The 18,163-nt window shown below is 38.6% G+C and overlaps 1 protein-coding gene across 2 annotated transcripts in view; it reads left to right on the top strand.

Annotated features, from left to right (window-relative positions):
• The first annotated feature begins 569 nt into the window (after positions 1-569).
• bace2 (beta-secretase 2) overlaps positions 570-18,163 on the top strand; it is a 30,658-nt gene continuing 13,064 nt past the window's right edge. For both annotated transcript variants that reach the window (XR_013195898.1, XM_077207617.1), the window contains exons 1-2: positions 570-1,103; positions 13,000-13,088. Coding sequence is in view for 1 of the 2 variants with exons in the window: in XM_077207617.1 (XP_077063732.1) it covers positions 825-1,103; positions 13,000-13,088 (368 nt within the window). In the remaining variant the exon portion in view is untranslated. The remainder of the gene's footprint in view (positions 1,104-12,999; positions 13,089-18,163) is intronic.

Genomic DNA, 18,163 nt, shown 5'->3' with positions numbered 1-18,163 from the left:
TGTACTGTGCCCTCATCTGACGATCAGCGGTACTGCAAGACAATGGCCCGAATGCAAGATTTATGAACATAACTCTGCTCATGTAGCCTATTGTAAAGTGTGTGTGTGTGTGTGTGTGTGTGTGTGTGTGTGTGTGTGTGTGTGTGTGTGTGTGTGTGTGTGTGTGTGTGTGTGTAGCCTAAAAGAAGTGTATGCTATGCACAAGGTTCCCCAAAAAGGTTATGAATGAATGTCATTGCTTTATCAGCTGAATTGTAGTTCCTATATCAAATCAGGTCCCTTCGAGATAGATAGATAGATAGATAGATAGATAGATAGATAGATAGATAGATAGATAGATAGATAGATAGATAGATAGATAGATATTCCTTCAGAAAAAACAATGGTGCTTATTTTCTCTTTTCTCGTTAGACTGAACACAGCCAGATTAAATTTACTCCTCAAAGATTTCCCCCTATACTGACTCCCAACTTATCCGATGTATCCGCCTGGCCGCCCATAAATGCTGCCTAGGCAGACAGTACACTAACTTCTGAGACACAGCCCAGTATACTATAGTGTTTCCCTTCATTGCCTCTGGCCTTGTGTAAAAGCTGGAATGCGAACACTCGTCATATCCGTCATGTGCTCTTTCAGGAAGTTATCAATTGGACACATTACACACACATACTTTATTTCCCCGTGGCATCTGTCTGGTTCACACACTCTCTGCCGAAGATTATTCCCACAACTAATAATCAGAATGGAACTTCAGGCGTCAATGACAGAGTTCTGCACTTTGAAGCAAAGCTGAGTGAGTGTCTGTCAGGGTGAAGTTTGGCGAGATGCGGCTCTTCTACTTTCTCCTGCTACTTTCTCTCTGCTTCTGGACGTCCCATTCAGTGTTTAAAATACCTTTGAAAATATTTGCTGGGAATTTCGACCCGTCTGTGCAGCTGGACCTCAGGCCTTTGCGACAGAATGAAGGCGCAGTGGAGAGCGGACTGTCCCTGGCGTCTGACCCAGCGGGCATCGTCAACTTTCTGGACATGATCAATAACTTAAAAGGAGACTCTGGTAGGGGATATTACATGGAAATGGCCATTGGGACTCCAAGACAAACGGTATGTAGCCTACACATTTTGAAACCTCAATCTTTTTCATGTTTTCCTCTGTACATGAAGTGTCCAAACATGTCAGTTTCCGAGTTAAAAACCTGCGGCATCTGTTTTGCGTTGTAACTTGTAGGCTACTAGATTCTCTGTCATAGCCTCTTCAAAAGTATGTAAGTTAGACATTAAAGACGCACGAGCAAGATGTCAAACCAACCATTATTTATTTGAAAGAAAGATTGCACAAGCACGTTTCACAATAAGAGATGCCGTACATTTTACATATGCTGTTCAAAACTAGGGCAAACAGTGTTTTGATACTTTCTGGAGGTCAAACACTTGTGGAAAACGGCCATAGTTGTGATGAACTGCTCAACTCTCAGAGGGACTGACATCTTTACATCCACACAAAAACAACTTGGGACAGGTGTCGCCTTTTTTGCCTTTGGCTTTTGGTTGCTTAGTTGGGGACATTTAATTGTATATTTAACAATATTATTACAACATTATTTTGTTACCTCTGTAAAGCTGCTTTGAAACACTCTGTATTGTAAAAAGCGCTATATAAATAAAGGTGACTTGACTTGACTGAAGTTAGTTCTGAGAAAAGCAGAAGCATGATGTGGTATTTTATTACAATGAAATGACATTCAGATATTTCTAGGCATGTGTTTGCAACCGTTTTCATATGGTTTTTCCCTTCACAGTCTCGTTCAAAACTCGGCTGATCTCAGAGCAGTGTTTCAGCCTTTAAGAGCAAATCAGTTCAACAAGCATGTGATGTGAAAGTCTCTATGAGACGCCTTGGGCGCAGGAGGGAGACCAAAGAGCCCTTGATCTTTGTGCAGAGAATAAGAGCGAGCCAGCTCACATGGGTTCACATGACAGCGGGCCCCTCCATCAGAGCAGCTGACTCAGATTAGGGCCTGGAGGAGATGCGTGTGTCTGTACAGGCTTTATGGCCAGTCGCAATTGCCGTTGTCCATTTCTCTTTCTGATCAAAAGTGTTTGGTTAGATGTGTTGATTATGTATATGGTGAAAGGTTTTAAGTGGTCGGACTGTACGGTCTGCCTCTCACTGCCTCGTTTTCGAACCAGACTATTTTAATCGCTCAATACATTAGATTCTTTGCTAAATTATATTGTATTTTTGAAATATGAAATCTGGCCAAATTTGGACATTAATGTGATTCATTTGTTTTGGGATGATAAATAAAGTACACACACACACACGTAACTGAAGCGACAATTGCATGAATCTGTTCTGGATATTTTCAAGGATCAAGGGCACTTTTGGCTTGCTTAGTTTGGGACATTTAATTTTATATTTAACAATATTATTACAACATTATTTTCCTGTTATCTCTGGAAAGCTGCTTTGAAACAATCTGTATTGTTAAAAGCGCTATATAAATAAAGGTGACTTGACTTGAATGAACTGTACAACAGAAATTGGTAAATTACTGACGGAAATGTGAATGGTCATTGTTTGTGCAAAAAATCACTACCACAAAGTTGGGAGTTTGAAGTTATGTGGTTGCTAAGGTATGGCTAAAGAGTGTTTTATTTATTTAAAAAAAAAATTTTCCTTTTAGTTCATCTGCAGTTCTCTGGGAAATTCTGGTTTCTAGATATGGCGCTAGTTGAGAGTTACAAACTTCAGCTTTAATCATTAAAGGGATGCACGATATATCGGCCACCATATCGATATCGTCCGATATGTTCATTTGCAATGTTATATCGTTATCTGCCTGAGAAGAAAATTTGGCCGATAAATAATGTATTATTTCCTTCAGCTGAGAAACCTCAGATGTGCACTGTTCGTCATGATTGTTTTGAATTGCTTGAAATATGATTGGAATCCCTTCAAATATAAAGAATTATCGGTATCGTCCAAAATGTTCATATTGGTGATCATTATTTAAAAAAAGGTAGTAAAGTGTTTTTAGAATATCACAAGTTATTAATTCAGAAATATCATTACATTTTTAGAAGTTACACTGAAATGACATTTTGCATATTGTATATTGCTTTGTGATATTTGTGGTCAAATCATTATTTTAAGAGAATTTTTTACCTTTTTTGTCTGCATGTTGGTTACACCACATCACTCTGGTTTTTCAAATATTAACACGCAGTTTTGTAAAAAAAAAAAAAAAAAAAAAGTGTTTTAAAGGAATAATAATGAAAGATTTTGCCAAGCTACAAAAAAAATATTTCGTTTTTTTATGTCTTTATGCCTTCCAAAAATATCAAAATGAATTTTAATTTAGGTTTGTAAAATCTCTAACCCTAAGAATGAGGAGTTCAACCGGCAAAGCGTCACTACTTAAATTATGTTTAAAAATTGATGCATACAATTTCGGTTTTCAGTTTGAAGCATTTTTTACATCCCTACTATAACTGTAACTGCATTCCTCTCTCAATAGAAAATGAAGCTTGACTGTAAGTGATCATAAATCCTTCACACGGTGTGTCTCTCTGGAAATATTGTAATGAAATCTCCAGTGTCATTGAACATCATGTTTATTCTCTCATCTCATCACAAACGAATGAGTGAGGTGAACTGCGAGAGGCCAGGATCTTCCCGCATCCTCTGCGAATATGTAATTAAGGGTACTCATGTTAATTGAGGCGCTCTTTCTAAACGAGCCACTAATTGCGGAATCTGTCGTATGTGCGGAGGCGTCGGACTGGAGTGGCTCACATCTGCTAATTGGTACAAACAGGTAGCAGATGCGTTCCCAGTGACAGAGCGCCTGCCAATTAGCTAAGCCACCTCGACAGAGCCCGCTTCACCAGTAGAGGAGCCGTGGGAGCGCAGGGAAGGGACCCGATTCCTGGAACCAGCGGGAGTGTGTGTGTGCCAGGACCCTGCTGCGGACACACTTCATGTTTTACCGAAAGAAGCCGGTAGTCATGACGGGAATATTGCCTTAGTGAGGACGTTGTCCTTAAAGGAGTAGTTTACTTTTTAAAAATCTTTTGCTGATAGTTTACTCACCCCCATGTCATCCAAGATGTCAATGTCTGTCTTTCTTCAGTCGAAAAGAAATTAAGGTTTTTGATGAAAACATTCTAGGATTTTTCTCCATATAATGGACTTCATTGGGTACCAAACGGTTCAAGGTCTAAATGACAGTTTCAATACAGCTTCAAATGACTTTAAACGACACCAGACGATGAGTAAATTATCAGCAAAAGTTTTTTTAAAAAGTCACTGAAACCCTGAAATCAAAATGTTAGCTTTTAGTATGAATAAGCGTGTGTTACAAAACAATGACAAAATTCGCATTTATAGGAGATATAAGCATTCAAAACTTAGTCTCTCACTTCCGCTAAAACGGATCACAGGATTTTATGACATCAATAGTACTGGACATCACATCTTCTCTCCAATCAAATGCTCTAGAATATAAAGCTCCGCCCCCTCTGTTATAAATACCACCTGGTCAAAGCGACCGCTGACACGTCACGGAGCAATATGTGTTGGCGATGTGTGTTCGGCTGCTCAAACGCTCAAGTTTTATTCTGTTTTCTAACTGTACGTTGGTTAAGAATGAAATGGCTTGAATTTATAAACTAATTTGTAAACTAAACGCTATTTTCTATTTGAAAAGGGGGAGGAGCCATTCAATATGTCCCGTCTTAGCTTCCTGTTTCAGTGGAAATTACATCAACGCATCAAACAAAGCTGCGCGATCCAAAGCACTTCAGTGGGACTTTAACCCTCTGGGGTCTAAGGTGTTTTTGGGGTCCTTGAGATGTTTTGACATGCCCTGACATTTGTGCTTTTTTCATTTGCTCATAAACATGTATCCTCCAGACTTATTAGTTGTGAGGCAAGCACCACTGTTAATACTGAAAGACCCCTGAGTTTTTAAACTATTGTTATTGTAATTGTAATATCTCTCCACCGAAGAATGTGATTGCAACCGTGATCGAAACCTGGTAGGAAACAACGGTTGCACTTTGTGCTGTTTGCCTGAAAATTTGTCCTTAATAATCATCTTGAGTTAAAGCTGGTAAGGAATGAGGAATTACACACACTAACGGGTAACTATGATCAATTTTCTGCTTACTTAGAAAGGTCTAGTTAAACACAATAAGACGATTGTTCCTCTTGAATTTCTTTCACACCCTGCACAAACAGAGGCTATGCTCAGAAGAAGAAAAAAAGTACTTTACTAAGCAAATACAAAGCAGACACATTATTGGCCAATGCTTGTTCTTATCAGTTTACTTACTAATGTGAAACTATGTGTACTAATGTGCATCTTGTGACAAAACATTGGCACTGACAAGACATGTCAAGGGGAGCGGAGGGGAGTGGCTATCAGACTCTAATATTGAATGACCAAATAACCATATAAAATTAATACACTACACTGTTAAGTAAATTATGCGTATATAGTGTATATTGCGTCATTTAGGATACAACAGGTATTTTTTCATACTGTGTATTATTTCTCATTTTACAGTAGACAGTAGTATGCAGTACAGTAGTATTGTATTTCAAACATAGCCGGCGCCTTTCATTCTCACTTTTTCCTTCTCCTTAGAATAGATCTAAAAATCATTACTTGATAACAACTGAAGATTTCCATAATGTTTAATTCAAACACGGCATTAAAATGCGTTCCTAGGTTTAAGAGTTTAAGTGTTTTTAAATAAGCTGTTAGGATCAGTGCAGTGGAGCAGATCTGTGTGTATATTATGATGGCGTTAACGATGAGGAATGCCCATAATGGCCTCTTTGGCAACTGGGTGAGATGGCACAGCTCTGTTATCTCATTAGTTCCCCCTCGTTGAACCAGCGCTCCAACAACATTATTCCAACTGCTGTGACCGCCTCGCAAGCGCCTGGCAAACAGAAACATGTGTGGAAAGGCTAAATTGGAGGGCTCTGTGCCAGCAGGGTTTGATGGTTTTTAGGTGGTTGATATTATGAGGCACAAAGATTTAATATATAAACTAAAACAATACAAGATAGTTGTTTGTACAGCTTTCGGTACTCTGAAAATGTGTGACTTTTTTTCTATTTGTATTTTAAAGATTTGTAAAAAAGGAGGAAGGAAGGATCCCAGACTCATTTGTAATCCAGACTACTCAAATCAAGCATTTGATTATTTGTTTAATTTAAAATATCAATTCTGTAATTTTTTGTGTTGCTTAGACAGAAAACCATTCTGATAAAATGTCATATATAATATTATTGTTATAAGTTTATGCATATATATTTTTAAAATGTATATTACACTTATCCAATATTACCAGAAACTCTTATAACGTTAATTCTGATCAACTACTAAACTATTTTTACTTGGCAACATCAGATTTGGGATTATCAATTGATTAAAAACTTTGGTCAAATGAATTGTGTGAAATAGTAATTAATCAAACTAATCACTATTAATATCAATATTAGCTAAGAAAGGCTTCCAAATAAATCTAATTCAAAGACACTACATTATTGTGGCTGACTACGAAGACATACAGTGGATATACTGTAGAAAGTCAACACACCCCTGTAAAACCCCTGGATTTTATGATTAAGAAATAAATCTTGTCAGAACTTTTGCACCTTAATTGTAAAAATTACAACCTGTGCAATGCCATCGAAAACCAGTCACACATTTCAGGAAAAAAAAAACAACAACTTCAAAATATAGCTGCAAGCAGCAATTATCGGGGCCAAGCGCAAAGACGATAAGACATGTCAACATGGCTGAAAGTTTCAGACCAACTGAAACAATGAACAATTACAGACATTTTAAGATAATTTTAGGCAAAATGGCTGAATAATCATATATACAGTCACTACAAATATGATTTAAAGGTTTATCACTTTCGACCAATAGATGGCACAATTACGAAATTGATGTGATGTGGTCATAGTGAGGTGACAATGACACTTACAAAGTTAGCTGTCGCTATGTCAAGGCATTGCAGAGATAAAGCCTGAATAGTCCTTTTGGCATCATACTTCAACTTTGCTGCTGCGGTATATGAAACGGTTTCGTCCATCAACACAAAATCCATAACTTTTAGTCGGCACGGTCAGGAGATGAGACTATTAGATTTTGGTGAAAATTGGACAAACGTCTAAGAAGAATTTGAGTAAGTAGGTTTCGAATGAAAATAAAGATGGCGGACAGGAAGTTTGACCAAATACGCCAAACTTGGTATCTATGTTCTCGGCCTGACCCAAGAGATCTTTTAAGACCAGTTTCATTGCAATAGGCTAATTTATTTAAAATTTATTAGCATTTTTGGAAATTTGATTATAACTTTTGACCAAAAGGTGGCGCTGTCTCAATCTTTTGAGTACCTTCAGGGTATAGTGCTGATGAGTTTCGTAATGTTACACCAATACATTCGTTGAATATAGCATTTTATATCACAATACTGTATTGATATCAATGGCAATTTCATGTTTTATTCTATTATAGTGCCAACAAGAGGCACACACCTGACTTTGCTTACATTTTCTTGCCACTTACTATTCATTTTTTGTCAGTTAGGCATTAAATTTGGGCCAACGACCTATGTTTCCAAACTTCCTACGGTGGTTTTGTCTCAATCGGTCTAGGGGTTTCGAAGATATTGGCAAATGTTTTTTAAGGGGCAAAAATCACAATGCTACACAAACCGTACGACGAAACCTAGCATGTTTGATATCGTTGAACTCGGCAAGGATTCAGGAATCTAACGAGATGACTCACATGAAAATAGGGCAACCACACCCAGAGTTATAAGCATTTGAAAAATAAATTTTACCACTAGGTGGCGCTGGTTCAAAATTTCTCATGCTCCTTCAGGGCATCGTACTGATGACCCATACCGAGTTTCGTAAATATATGTTCATGTGTTCATAAAATACAGCATTTTAGTACAAAATTAAAAATGTCCGACACCTAAAATGGTCAGTTATGGAAAAATTGGATGTTAGTCGACTCTGCATGACACCCTGAATCTAACGATACCATGTATATGATTTTTGGACAAACCGTTCAGAAGTTATAAGCAAAAATAGCCATTTTTCTTATATACGGACCAGTAGGTGGCGCTGCACCAAAACGCAGCATGTAGCCTCAGGTCTTGCTTGTTATGACATACCAAGTTTGGTCTGAATACGATATAGCGTTGCGAAGATACAGCCTTACGTCTGTTTTTGCAAGTGCTGCGTATTATTTGTTTGCGCGGTATTCAAGAACGGTTTGACGAATCAACTTGAATTTCTGTAACTTTTTGTCGGCATGGTCTGAAGATGATCTGGTTCAGTTTTCGTGAAAATCGGAGCAACCGTCTAGGACAAGTTAGAAAAAGTAGGTTTTCCAAAACATTCGAAATGGCGGAAAGATTTACATGACGGAAAATGATGTCATATGATCCAATCGAGTCGTTTTGAACCAAGGAATCAGTGGGAATTTTGTTTCTGGCCCTTATGGTTCGAAAATGATTATTAGTATAAACATGTTTAAACATTAACAGCTTTTCTGCTGGTAAATAGCGTTCGTAAGCTACAGTTTGTATCCAGCCTCTCACGGAGACTTCAGAGTTCCCAACACCTGCGATGAGATGACTAAACGCCTGTGGAGAGACGAATCAACGGCGGCGATATGTTATGCCCTAAATTAATACATGATTAACTAACTGTATTTTTCTATGTACATTTCTGTAATGCACTTTCTGTAAAGCTGCTTTGAAACAATATGTATTGTGAAAAGTGCTATACAAATAAATTTGAATTGAATTGAATTGAATGAGTGAAAATTTGGACATGTGGTGGCGCTAGATGGATTGAGTTAGAGACTTCAAATTTGCTGTGGTGACTGTTCAGACGGTCCTCTATCAGTGTGCCAAATTTCATTACTTTCCCGCAAGCGGTTCTATGGGCTGCAATAGAGTTCCATACGGAAGAAGCAGCTTTCAGTGCTTGGCCCCTAATAACCTAACTGTATAAGTGTGCACACCCTTTTTTTAATTGGGCAGCTGTGTTCAGAATTAACTAATCATCAAGCTCATGTGAAAGTACACTCCTGTTTTCACCTGAAGTGACTCAAAATAAACCTGAACTGTTCTTATAAGTTTTTCTGACATCTTCCTGGTTGCCTGCCACTATAAGAGTCATGGGCCTGCAAAGGTAATAATTTTGATGATTATGGCTTACAGCTTATGAAAATCTCAAAAAATTAGAATATATTACATGAAATCAATAAAAAAGGGATTTTAAATACAGAAATGTCAGCCCTCTGAAAAGTATAATCATGCATAGTTAAATATACTATATATATTAGTTTAAAATTTTAATCTGAATTACTGAAATACATGAAGTTTTGCATGATATTCTAATTTTCCGAGTTTCACCTGTAGGAATAACTCGAATAAACAGGATCTTATTGTTGAAAGGTATCACTCACGTGAGGCATTAGATATACCATGGAACTAGTGATGTAGTACTCGAGTCCGGTCTCGAGAACGATTTCTGCTTTCTCTGACTTGTTCCTTCAAAGACTCGGTCTCGACTCAGACTCGGCATAGGCGGTCTTGTCCCCATCACTAATATACACACTATGTGTGTGTGTGTGTATTTTGGTGTGTGTGTTTGTGGTGGGGGGGGGGGGGGGGGTGTAAAAGAGTCAGTATCGTCATTAACTGCATTACACAGTGCAATTGTGTTTATGTAATGTTTGTGTGTGTTATGGGGGAATAAAGTTTTAAAAGATACTGAATTCGAGTGTATTGTCAAAATATTTAAAATTGGGAGATATTGGACTAATTTAGACATGCCACTAGAATTTTTTTATTTGCTCTGCATGTCCTAACTATGAATAAAAAAGTCAGGGTGGGCTTAACATGTTGATGACAGAGCAGCACTGTTGAAGCATTTTAGAAAAATAGGCAGAAGATGATGCATGTGCTAGGGATTTTTTTAATGATAGTAAAAGCGTAGTCCATATTAAGACATTAAGACTGCTCCTCTAAACAATTCCCAATCTAGCTTACTAACTGTTGATTATTAACTGGGGTGATATTAAATCATGAATATCAAAACTGACATGTCGAGACAAAATCTCACCTCGGACTTGCTTCCTCAAAGACTCGGTCTTGACTCGGACTCGACTGTATTTGAAAACTAACGGACTCGGTCTCCACCCCAAAACAACCATATATGGAGCTTACAACGCCTAGTTTTACTATGCATATCCTCATCTGCATATCATTTGCATATGATTATTCATCCACGTGATAACATGTTTAACGGTACAAGACATTAGGAAAATATGAAATGCAGATGTGCATGTGTAAGATCATTTAGTAGCCTATCCTTTCCCTTGTTTTTGAATAAATAAATAAAATAGTGTAAAATACATTTCAGAGAAAGTTTTTCTCAATCTTTTCCACTGGCCAAATATTATTTTTAATTGATTTATTTTTTTAATGGAAACAGATAGACCTTGTTGTGCATTATTTGCACCATTTTTTTTTTCTCAGACAATCTGCTATTATCATGATAAGCAATTATCTCTGTAGTTAAAACATTAAAACACAGCATGCCAGAGGAAAAGTGTTCAAAAGCATTGCATCCACAACAAATATTTCTATTTATTGAATATAAAAAATGTTGTAACTTCTCAGTAATGATTTCATGTAGTTTAAGTGTTTAACTTCATTAATGAGAATGGCATATTTAATCTAAATGTTTATCATGGGTTGGTGGGCTGGTGGAATATCAGGGGTGGTGATGGCGCAGTGGATAAGACACTTGCCTTTTGTGTGAGAGACCCGGGTTCGAATCCACTGTGAGACACCAATGTGTCCCTGAGCAAAAAACTTAGCCCCTAATTGCTCCAGAGGTGTGCGACCTCTGAAATATAGCAATTGTAAGTCGCTTTGGATAAAAGCGTCAGATAAATGAATAAATGTAAATGTAAATATCAGAAGTAAACAGTTCAGTTCAACAGTTCAACAGAAATCATTCTTTTATTTTATTTAAACTGCTATTGTAAACATGCTTTTTTTGTTATTGTGAACTGTATTTATGATTAGGACTTTTTAAGGGTGTTTTTAGTTAATCTGCCGTTAGATATAGGCTAGCCTATATGCGTCAGTTTCACTAAACTGAGTAAAATTATATTTGTATGATTTTTTTGTATAATTTTCTTCAGATTTTCTGTCTAAAAGAGAACAAAAAGACATTTAACTCCAGCTCACCATCGGTGTCGCCAAACTGCTCCCTATCCAAAACGTCCGTATGCCTGAGTCAGAGTTTGCGTGCAGGTGCGCAAATTTTCCTGCCAAATTTTTTTTTATAAATCACAATTTATGCGTCGGAAGTGGCGTACGCCTCTTTCAGGGCCTGTTTTGTGCATACGCAATGGCTATAAATGAGGCCCCTGGAACATTTTTGCAAAGAAGAGTAGGAAAATATTTCCCAGTCAAGATGAGCCAAGCTAATAGACTCCTTTAGTGCTGTAATAAAGTCAAAGGGTGCTTTAACAAAGTATTAGTTCAGGGGTGTGCACACTTATGCAGTTAGTTATTCCAAGTTTTTATTTATTTTTTCTCTGAAATGTCACTTGTTTTCAGTGTCACTTTATAGGTTGTAATTTTTACATTATAGTCCCAGTGAACTGGAAGTTGCAACCGACTTTACTTCATTGTGATGTATTTCCAAGTGAAACTGAGTATTGAATAGACGTGGGGGTTATTTTAGTGCACCACCTCTCCATCCCTCGCTCATAGCAGACTGATGGTTGGAGGGGAGTGGTTAAAACAGTCAAACTGATCCAGAGCGGAAGCAAATTTGCAGATTTTGATTAAAGATTACCACGACAAACAATTGTTTTTTAGTATGTATTAACTTGCTCGGATCTAGTTAAGTCTAGTAATGTGCACTAAGAAAGTAAATGAGACTTTAAACATGCAAAAGTTCTGATATGATTTATGATTTTTTTTCATCACAAAAAAAACAACAGCTGTTGGTTGTTAAAAGGGGTGTGTAGACTTTTTATATCCACCGTAGGCATGCAAAAAGTATCTCAACATTTTTGTATTTTTTTTATTTCCATATATTTGAACACTATATGGCCAAAAGGATTGATCCCCCCCCCCCCCCCCTAATTAATTGGTTTGGTTATTTCAGTCATTTCTCTAAGGACAAATCTTAATGCTACACCAAACAATGGCATTCTAGAGACCTGTGACTTCACACAACAGCAGGGAAGGTCCCTTTTTTTGTTCCAGCATGGCAATAATCCTGTGAACATGAGTTTGGCAGAACATGACTGCCTGCAAAAAAAGCAGACATAAACCCCACTTAAAACAATCAGTATCAAGTGGAATGGGAGCATATCCTTGAATGTTCCAACATTTAGTGGAAGACCTTTACAGGAGCGTACAAGCTGTTAAAGCTCTTGATGAACCCGGTAACTCTCATATGACATGGGATGTAATGTAATGTAACAATCCTTAAAGAACTTTTCACATGGAGATAACTCCACCCACAATAATTATATTGCTAGGAAAGTAGTCCCACTTAATAAATAAATAAATAAATAAATTAGACTTTACAGCTCAACAGGTTTTTAACAAAAAGAAGCTAGACATTTCTGTTTAACAAAAAAAGGTTCCATTAAAAGTACATTTATTTATATGTTGTTTTTTCTTTTACATTTAATTTAGGCACTTATATACAAAGTGACATACACTGCATTCAAGACAAACATTTACATTTTATCGGTTCTTTACTAGCCGAGTGTTGTTGTTTATTTTCTGTGGTAATCAACAGCATGTTACAGATGATAAGAAGTTATATTTATTACGGTGTATTCCTGTGAAATGTCATTATTAACAATTAATGCATACAAAATGAGTGTAACATCATTGTTTTCTGTCATTGCAGCTGAACATCCTGGTTGATACTGGAAGCAGCAACTTCGCTGTAGCTGCAGCAGCACATCCCTACGTCACACACTACTATGACAGAGCACTGTAAGATCACATCCCTACATCACACACTACTATAACAGAGCACTGTAAGATCACTTCCCTACGTCACACACTGCTATAACAGAGCACTCTAAGATCACATCCCTACATCACACACTACTATAACAGAGCACTGTAAGATCACTTCCCTACGTCACACACTACTATAACAGAGCACTGTAAGATCACATCCCTACATCACACACTACTATAACAGAGCACTGTAAGATCACATCCCTACCTCACACACTACTATAACAGAGCACTGTAAGATCACATCCCTACGTCACACACAACTATAACAGAGCACTGTAAGATCACATCCCTACATCACACACTACTATGACAGAACACTGTAAGATCACATCCCTACATCACACACTACTATAACAGAGCACTGTAAGATCACATCCCTACGTCACACACTACTATAACAGAGCACTGTAAGATCACATCCCTACATCACACACTACTTTGACAGAGCACTGTAAGATCACATCCCTACATCACACACTACTATGACAGACCACTGTAAGATCACATCCCTACATCGGACACTACTATAAAAGTTCACTGTAAGATCACATCCCTACATCACACACTACTATAACAGAGCACTGTAAGATCACATCCCTACGTCACACACTACTATAACAGAGCACTGTAAGATCACATCCCTACACACACGCTACTATAACAGAGCACTCTAAGATCACATCCCTACATCACACACTACTATAACAGAGCACTGTAGGATCACATCCCTACATCACACACTACTATGACAGAGCACTGTAAGATCACATACCTACATCACACACTACTATAACAGAGCACTGTAAGATCACATCCCTACATCACACACTACTATAACAGAGCACTGCAAGATCACATCCCCACACACACACACACACACACACACACACACACACACACACACACACACACACACACACACACACACACACTACTATAACAGTTCACTGTAAGATCACATCCCTACATCACACACTACTATAAGAGAGCACTGTAAGATCACATCCCTACATCACGCACTACTATAACAGAGCACTGTAAGATCACATCCCCACACAGACACTACTATAACAGAGCACTGTAAGATCACATCCCTACATCACACACTACTATAACAGAGCACTGTAAGATCACATCCCCACACACACACTACTATAACAGAGCACTGTAAGATCACATCCCTACATCACACACTACTGTTACAGAGCACTGTAAGATCACATCCCCACACACACACTACCTTAACAGTTCACTGTAAGATCACATCCCTACATCACACACTACTATAACAGAGCACTGTAAGATCACATCCCTACATCACACACTACTATAAGAGAGCACTGTAAGATCACATCCCCACACACACACTACTATAACAGAGCACTGTAAGATCACATCCCTACATCACACACTACTGTAACAGAGCACTGTAAGATCACATCCCTACATCACACACTACTATGACAGAGCACTGTAGGATCACATCCCTACATCACACACTACTATGACAGAGCACTGTAAGATCACATCCCTACATCACACACTACAATAACAGAGCACTGTAAGATCAGATCCCTACATCACACACTACTATAACAGAGCACTGTAAGATCACATCCCTACATCACACACTACTATAAGAGCACTGTAAGATCACATCCCTACATCACGCACTACTATGACAGAGCACTGTAAGATCACATCCCTACATCACACACTACTATAACAGAGCACTGTAAGATCACATCCCTACACACACACTACTATAACAGAGCACTGTAAGATCACATCCCTACATCACACACTACTATAACAGAGCACTGTAAGATCACATCCCTACATCACACACTACTATAACAGAAAACTGCAAGATGACATCCCTACACACACACACACACACACACACACACACACTACTATAACAGAGCACTGTAAGATCAGATCCCTACATCACACACTACTATAACATTTCACTGTAAGATCACATCCCTACATCACACACTACTATAAGAGAGCCCTGTAAGATCACATCCCCACACACACACTACTATAACAGAGCACTGTAAGATCACATCACTACATCACACACTACTATAACAGAGCATTGTAAGATCACATCCCCACACACACACACTACTATAACAGTTCACTGTAAGATCACATCCCTACATCACACTACTATAAGAGAGCACTGTAAGATCACTTCCCTACATCACACACTACTACAGCAGAGCACTGTAAGATCACATCCCTACATCACACACTACTATAACAGAGCACTGTAAGATCACATCCCCCCACACACACTACTATAACAGTTCACTGTAAGATCACATCCCTACATCACACACTACTATAACAGAGCACTGTAAGATCACATCCCCACACACACACTACTATAACAGAGCACTGTAAGATCACATCCCTACATCACACACTACTGTTACAGAGCACTGTAAGATCACATCCCCACACACACACTACCTTAACAGTTCACTGTAAGATCACATCCCTACATCACACACTACTATTACAGAGCACTGTAAGATCACATCCCTACATCACACACTACTATAACAGAGCACTGTAAGATCACATCCCTACATCACACACTACTATAAGAGAGCACTGTAAGATCACATCCCCACACACACACTACTATAACAGAGCACTGTAAGATCACATCCCTACATCACACACTACTGTAACAGAGCACTGTAAGATCACATCCCTACATCACACACTACTATGACAGAGCACTGTAGGATCACATCGCTACATCACACACTACTATGACAGAGCACTGTAAGATCACATCCCTACATCACACACTACAATAACAGAGCACTGTAAGATCAGATCCCTACCTTCCACAGTACTATAACAGAGCACTGTAAGATCACATCCCTACGTCACACACTACTATAACAGAGCACTGTAAGATCACATCCCTACATCACGCACTACTATGACAGAGCACTGTAAGATCACATCCCTACATCACACACTACTATAACAGAGCACTGTAAGATCACATCCCTACACACACACTACTATAACAGAGCACTGTAAGATCACATCCCTACATCACACACTACTATAACAGAGCACTGTAAGATCACATCCCTACATCACACACTACTATAACAGAAAACTGCAAGATGACATCCCTACACACACACACACACACACACACACACACACACACACACACACACACACACACACTACTATAACAGAGCACTGTAAGATCACATCCCTACATCACACATTACTATAACAGAGCACTGTAAGATCACTTCCCTACATAACACACTACTATGACAGAGCACTGCAAGATCACATCCCTACATCACACCCTACTATAACAGAGCACTGTAAGATCAGATCCCTACATCACACACTACTATAACAGTTCACTGTAAGATCACATCCCTACATCACACACTACTATAAGAGAGCCCTGTAAGATCACATCCCCACACACACACTACTATAACAGAGCACTGTAAGATCACATCACTACATCACACACTACTATAACAGAGCATTGTAAGATCACATCCCCACACACACACACTACTATAACAGTTCACTGTAAGATCACATCCCTACATCACACACTACTATAAGAGAGCACTGTAAGATCACTTCCCTACATCACACACTACTACAGCAGAGCACTGTAAGATCACATCCCTACATCACACACTACTATAACAGAGCACTGTAAGATCACATCCCTACATCACACACTACTATGACAGAGCACTGTAAGATCACATCCCTACACACACACACTACTATAACAGAGCACTGTAAAATCACATCCCTACATCACACACTACTATGACAGAGCACTGTAAGATCACATCCCTACTTCACACACTACTATAACAGAGCACTGTAAGATCACATCCCCACACACACACTACCATGACAGAGCACTGTAAGATCACATCCCTACATCACACACTACTATAACAGAGGACTGTAAGATCACATCCCCACACACACACTACTATAAAAGATCACTGTAAGATCACATCCCCACACACACACTACTATGACAGAGCACTTTAAGATCACATCCCTACATCACACACTACTATGACAGAGCACTGTAAGATCACATCCCTACATCACAGACTACTATAACAGAGCACTGTAAGATCACATCCCCCCACACACACTACTATAACAGTTCACTGTAAGATCACATCCCTACATCACACACTACTATAACAGAGCACTGTAAGATCACATCCCTACATCACACACTACTATAAGAGAGCACTGTAAGATCACATCCCCACACACACACTACTATAACAGAGCACTGTAAGATCACATCCCTACATCACACACTACTATAACAGAGCACTGTAAGATCACATCCCCACACACACACTACTATAACAGAGCACTGTAAGATCACATCCCTACATCACACACTACTATGACAGAGCACTGTAAGATCACATCCCCACACACACACTACTATAACAGAGCACTGTAAGATCACATCCCTACAATACACACTACTATGACAGAGCACTGTAAGATCACATCCCTACATCACACACTACTATGACAGAGCACTGTAAGATCACATCCCCACACACACACTACTATAATAGTTCACTGTAAGATCACATCCCTACATCACACACTACTATAAGAGAGCACTGTAAGATCACATCCCTACATCACACACTACTATAACAGAGCACTGTAAGATCACATCCCCACACACACACTACTATAACAGATCACTGTAAGATCACATCCCCACACACACACTACTATGACAGAGCACTGTAAGATCACATCCCTACATCACACACTACTATGACAGAGCACTGTAAGATCACATCCCCACACACACACTACCTTAACAGTTCACTGTAAGATCACATCCCTACATCACACACTACTATAAGAGAGCACTGTTAGATCAATTCCCTACATCACACACTACTATAACAGAGCACTGTAAGATCACATCCCTACATCACACACTACTATAACAGAGCACTGTA

The sequence above is a fragment of the Siphateles boraxobius genome, unplaced genomic scaffold (assembly GCF_051911475.1).
Source record: "Siphateles boraxobius isolate OS27281-9 unplaced genomic scaffold, OSU_SipBor_1 6, whole genome shotgun sequence".
Taxonomy (NCBI): Eukaryota; Metazoa; Chordata; class Actinopteri; order Cypriniformes; family Leuciscidae; genus Siphateles; species Siphateles boraxobius.
Note: the sequence above shows the minus strand (reverse complement) of the source record. Positions and strands in the feature narration are given on the sequence as shown.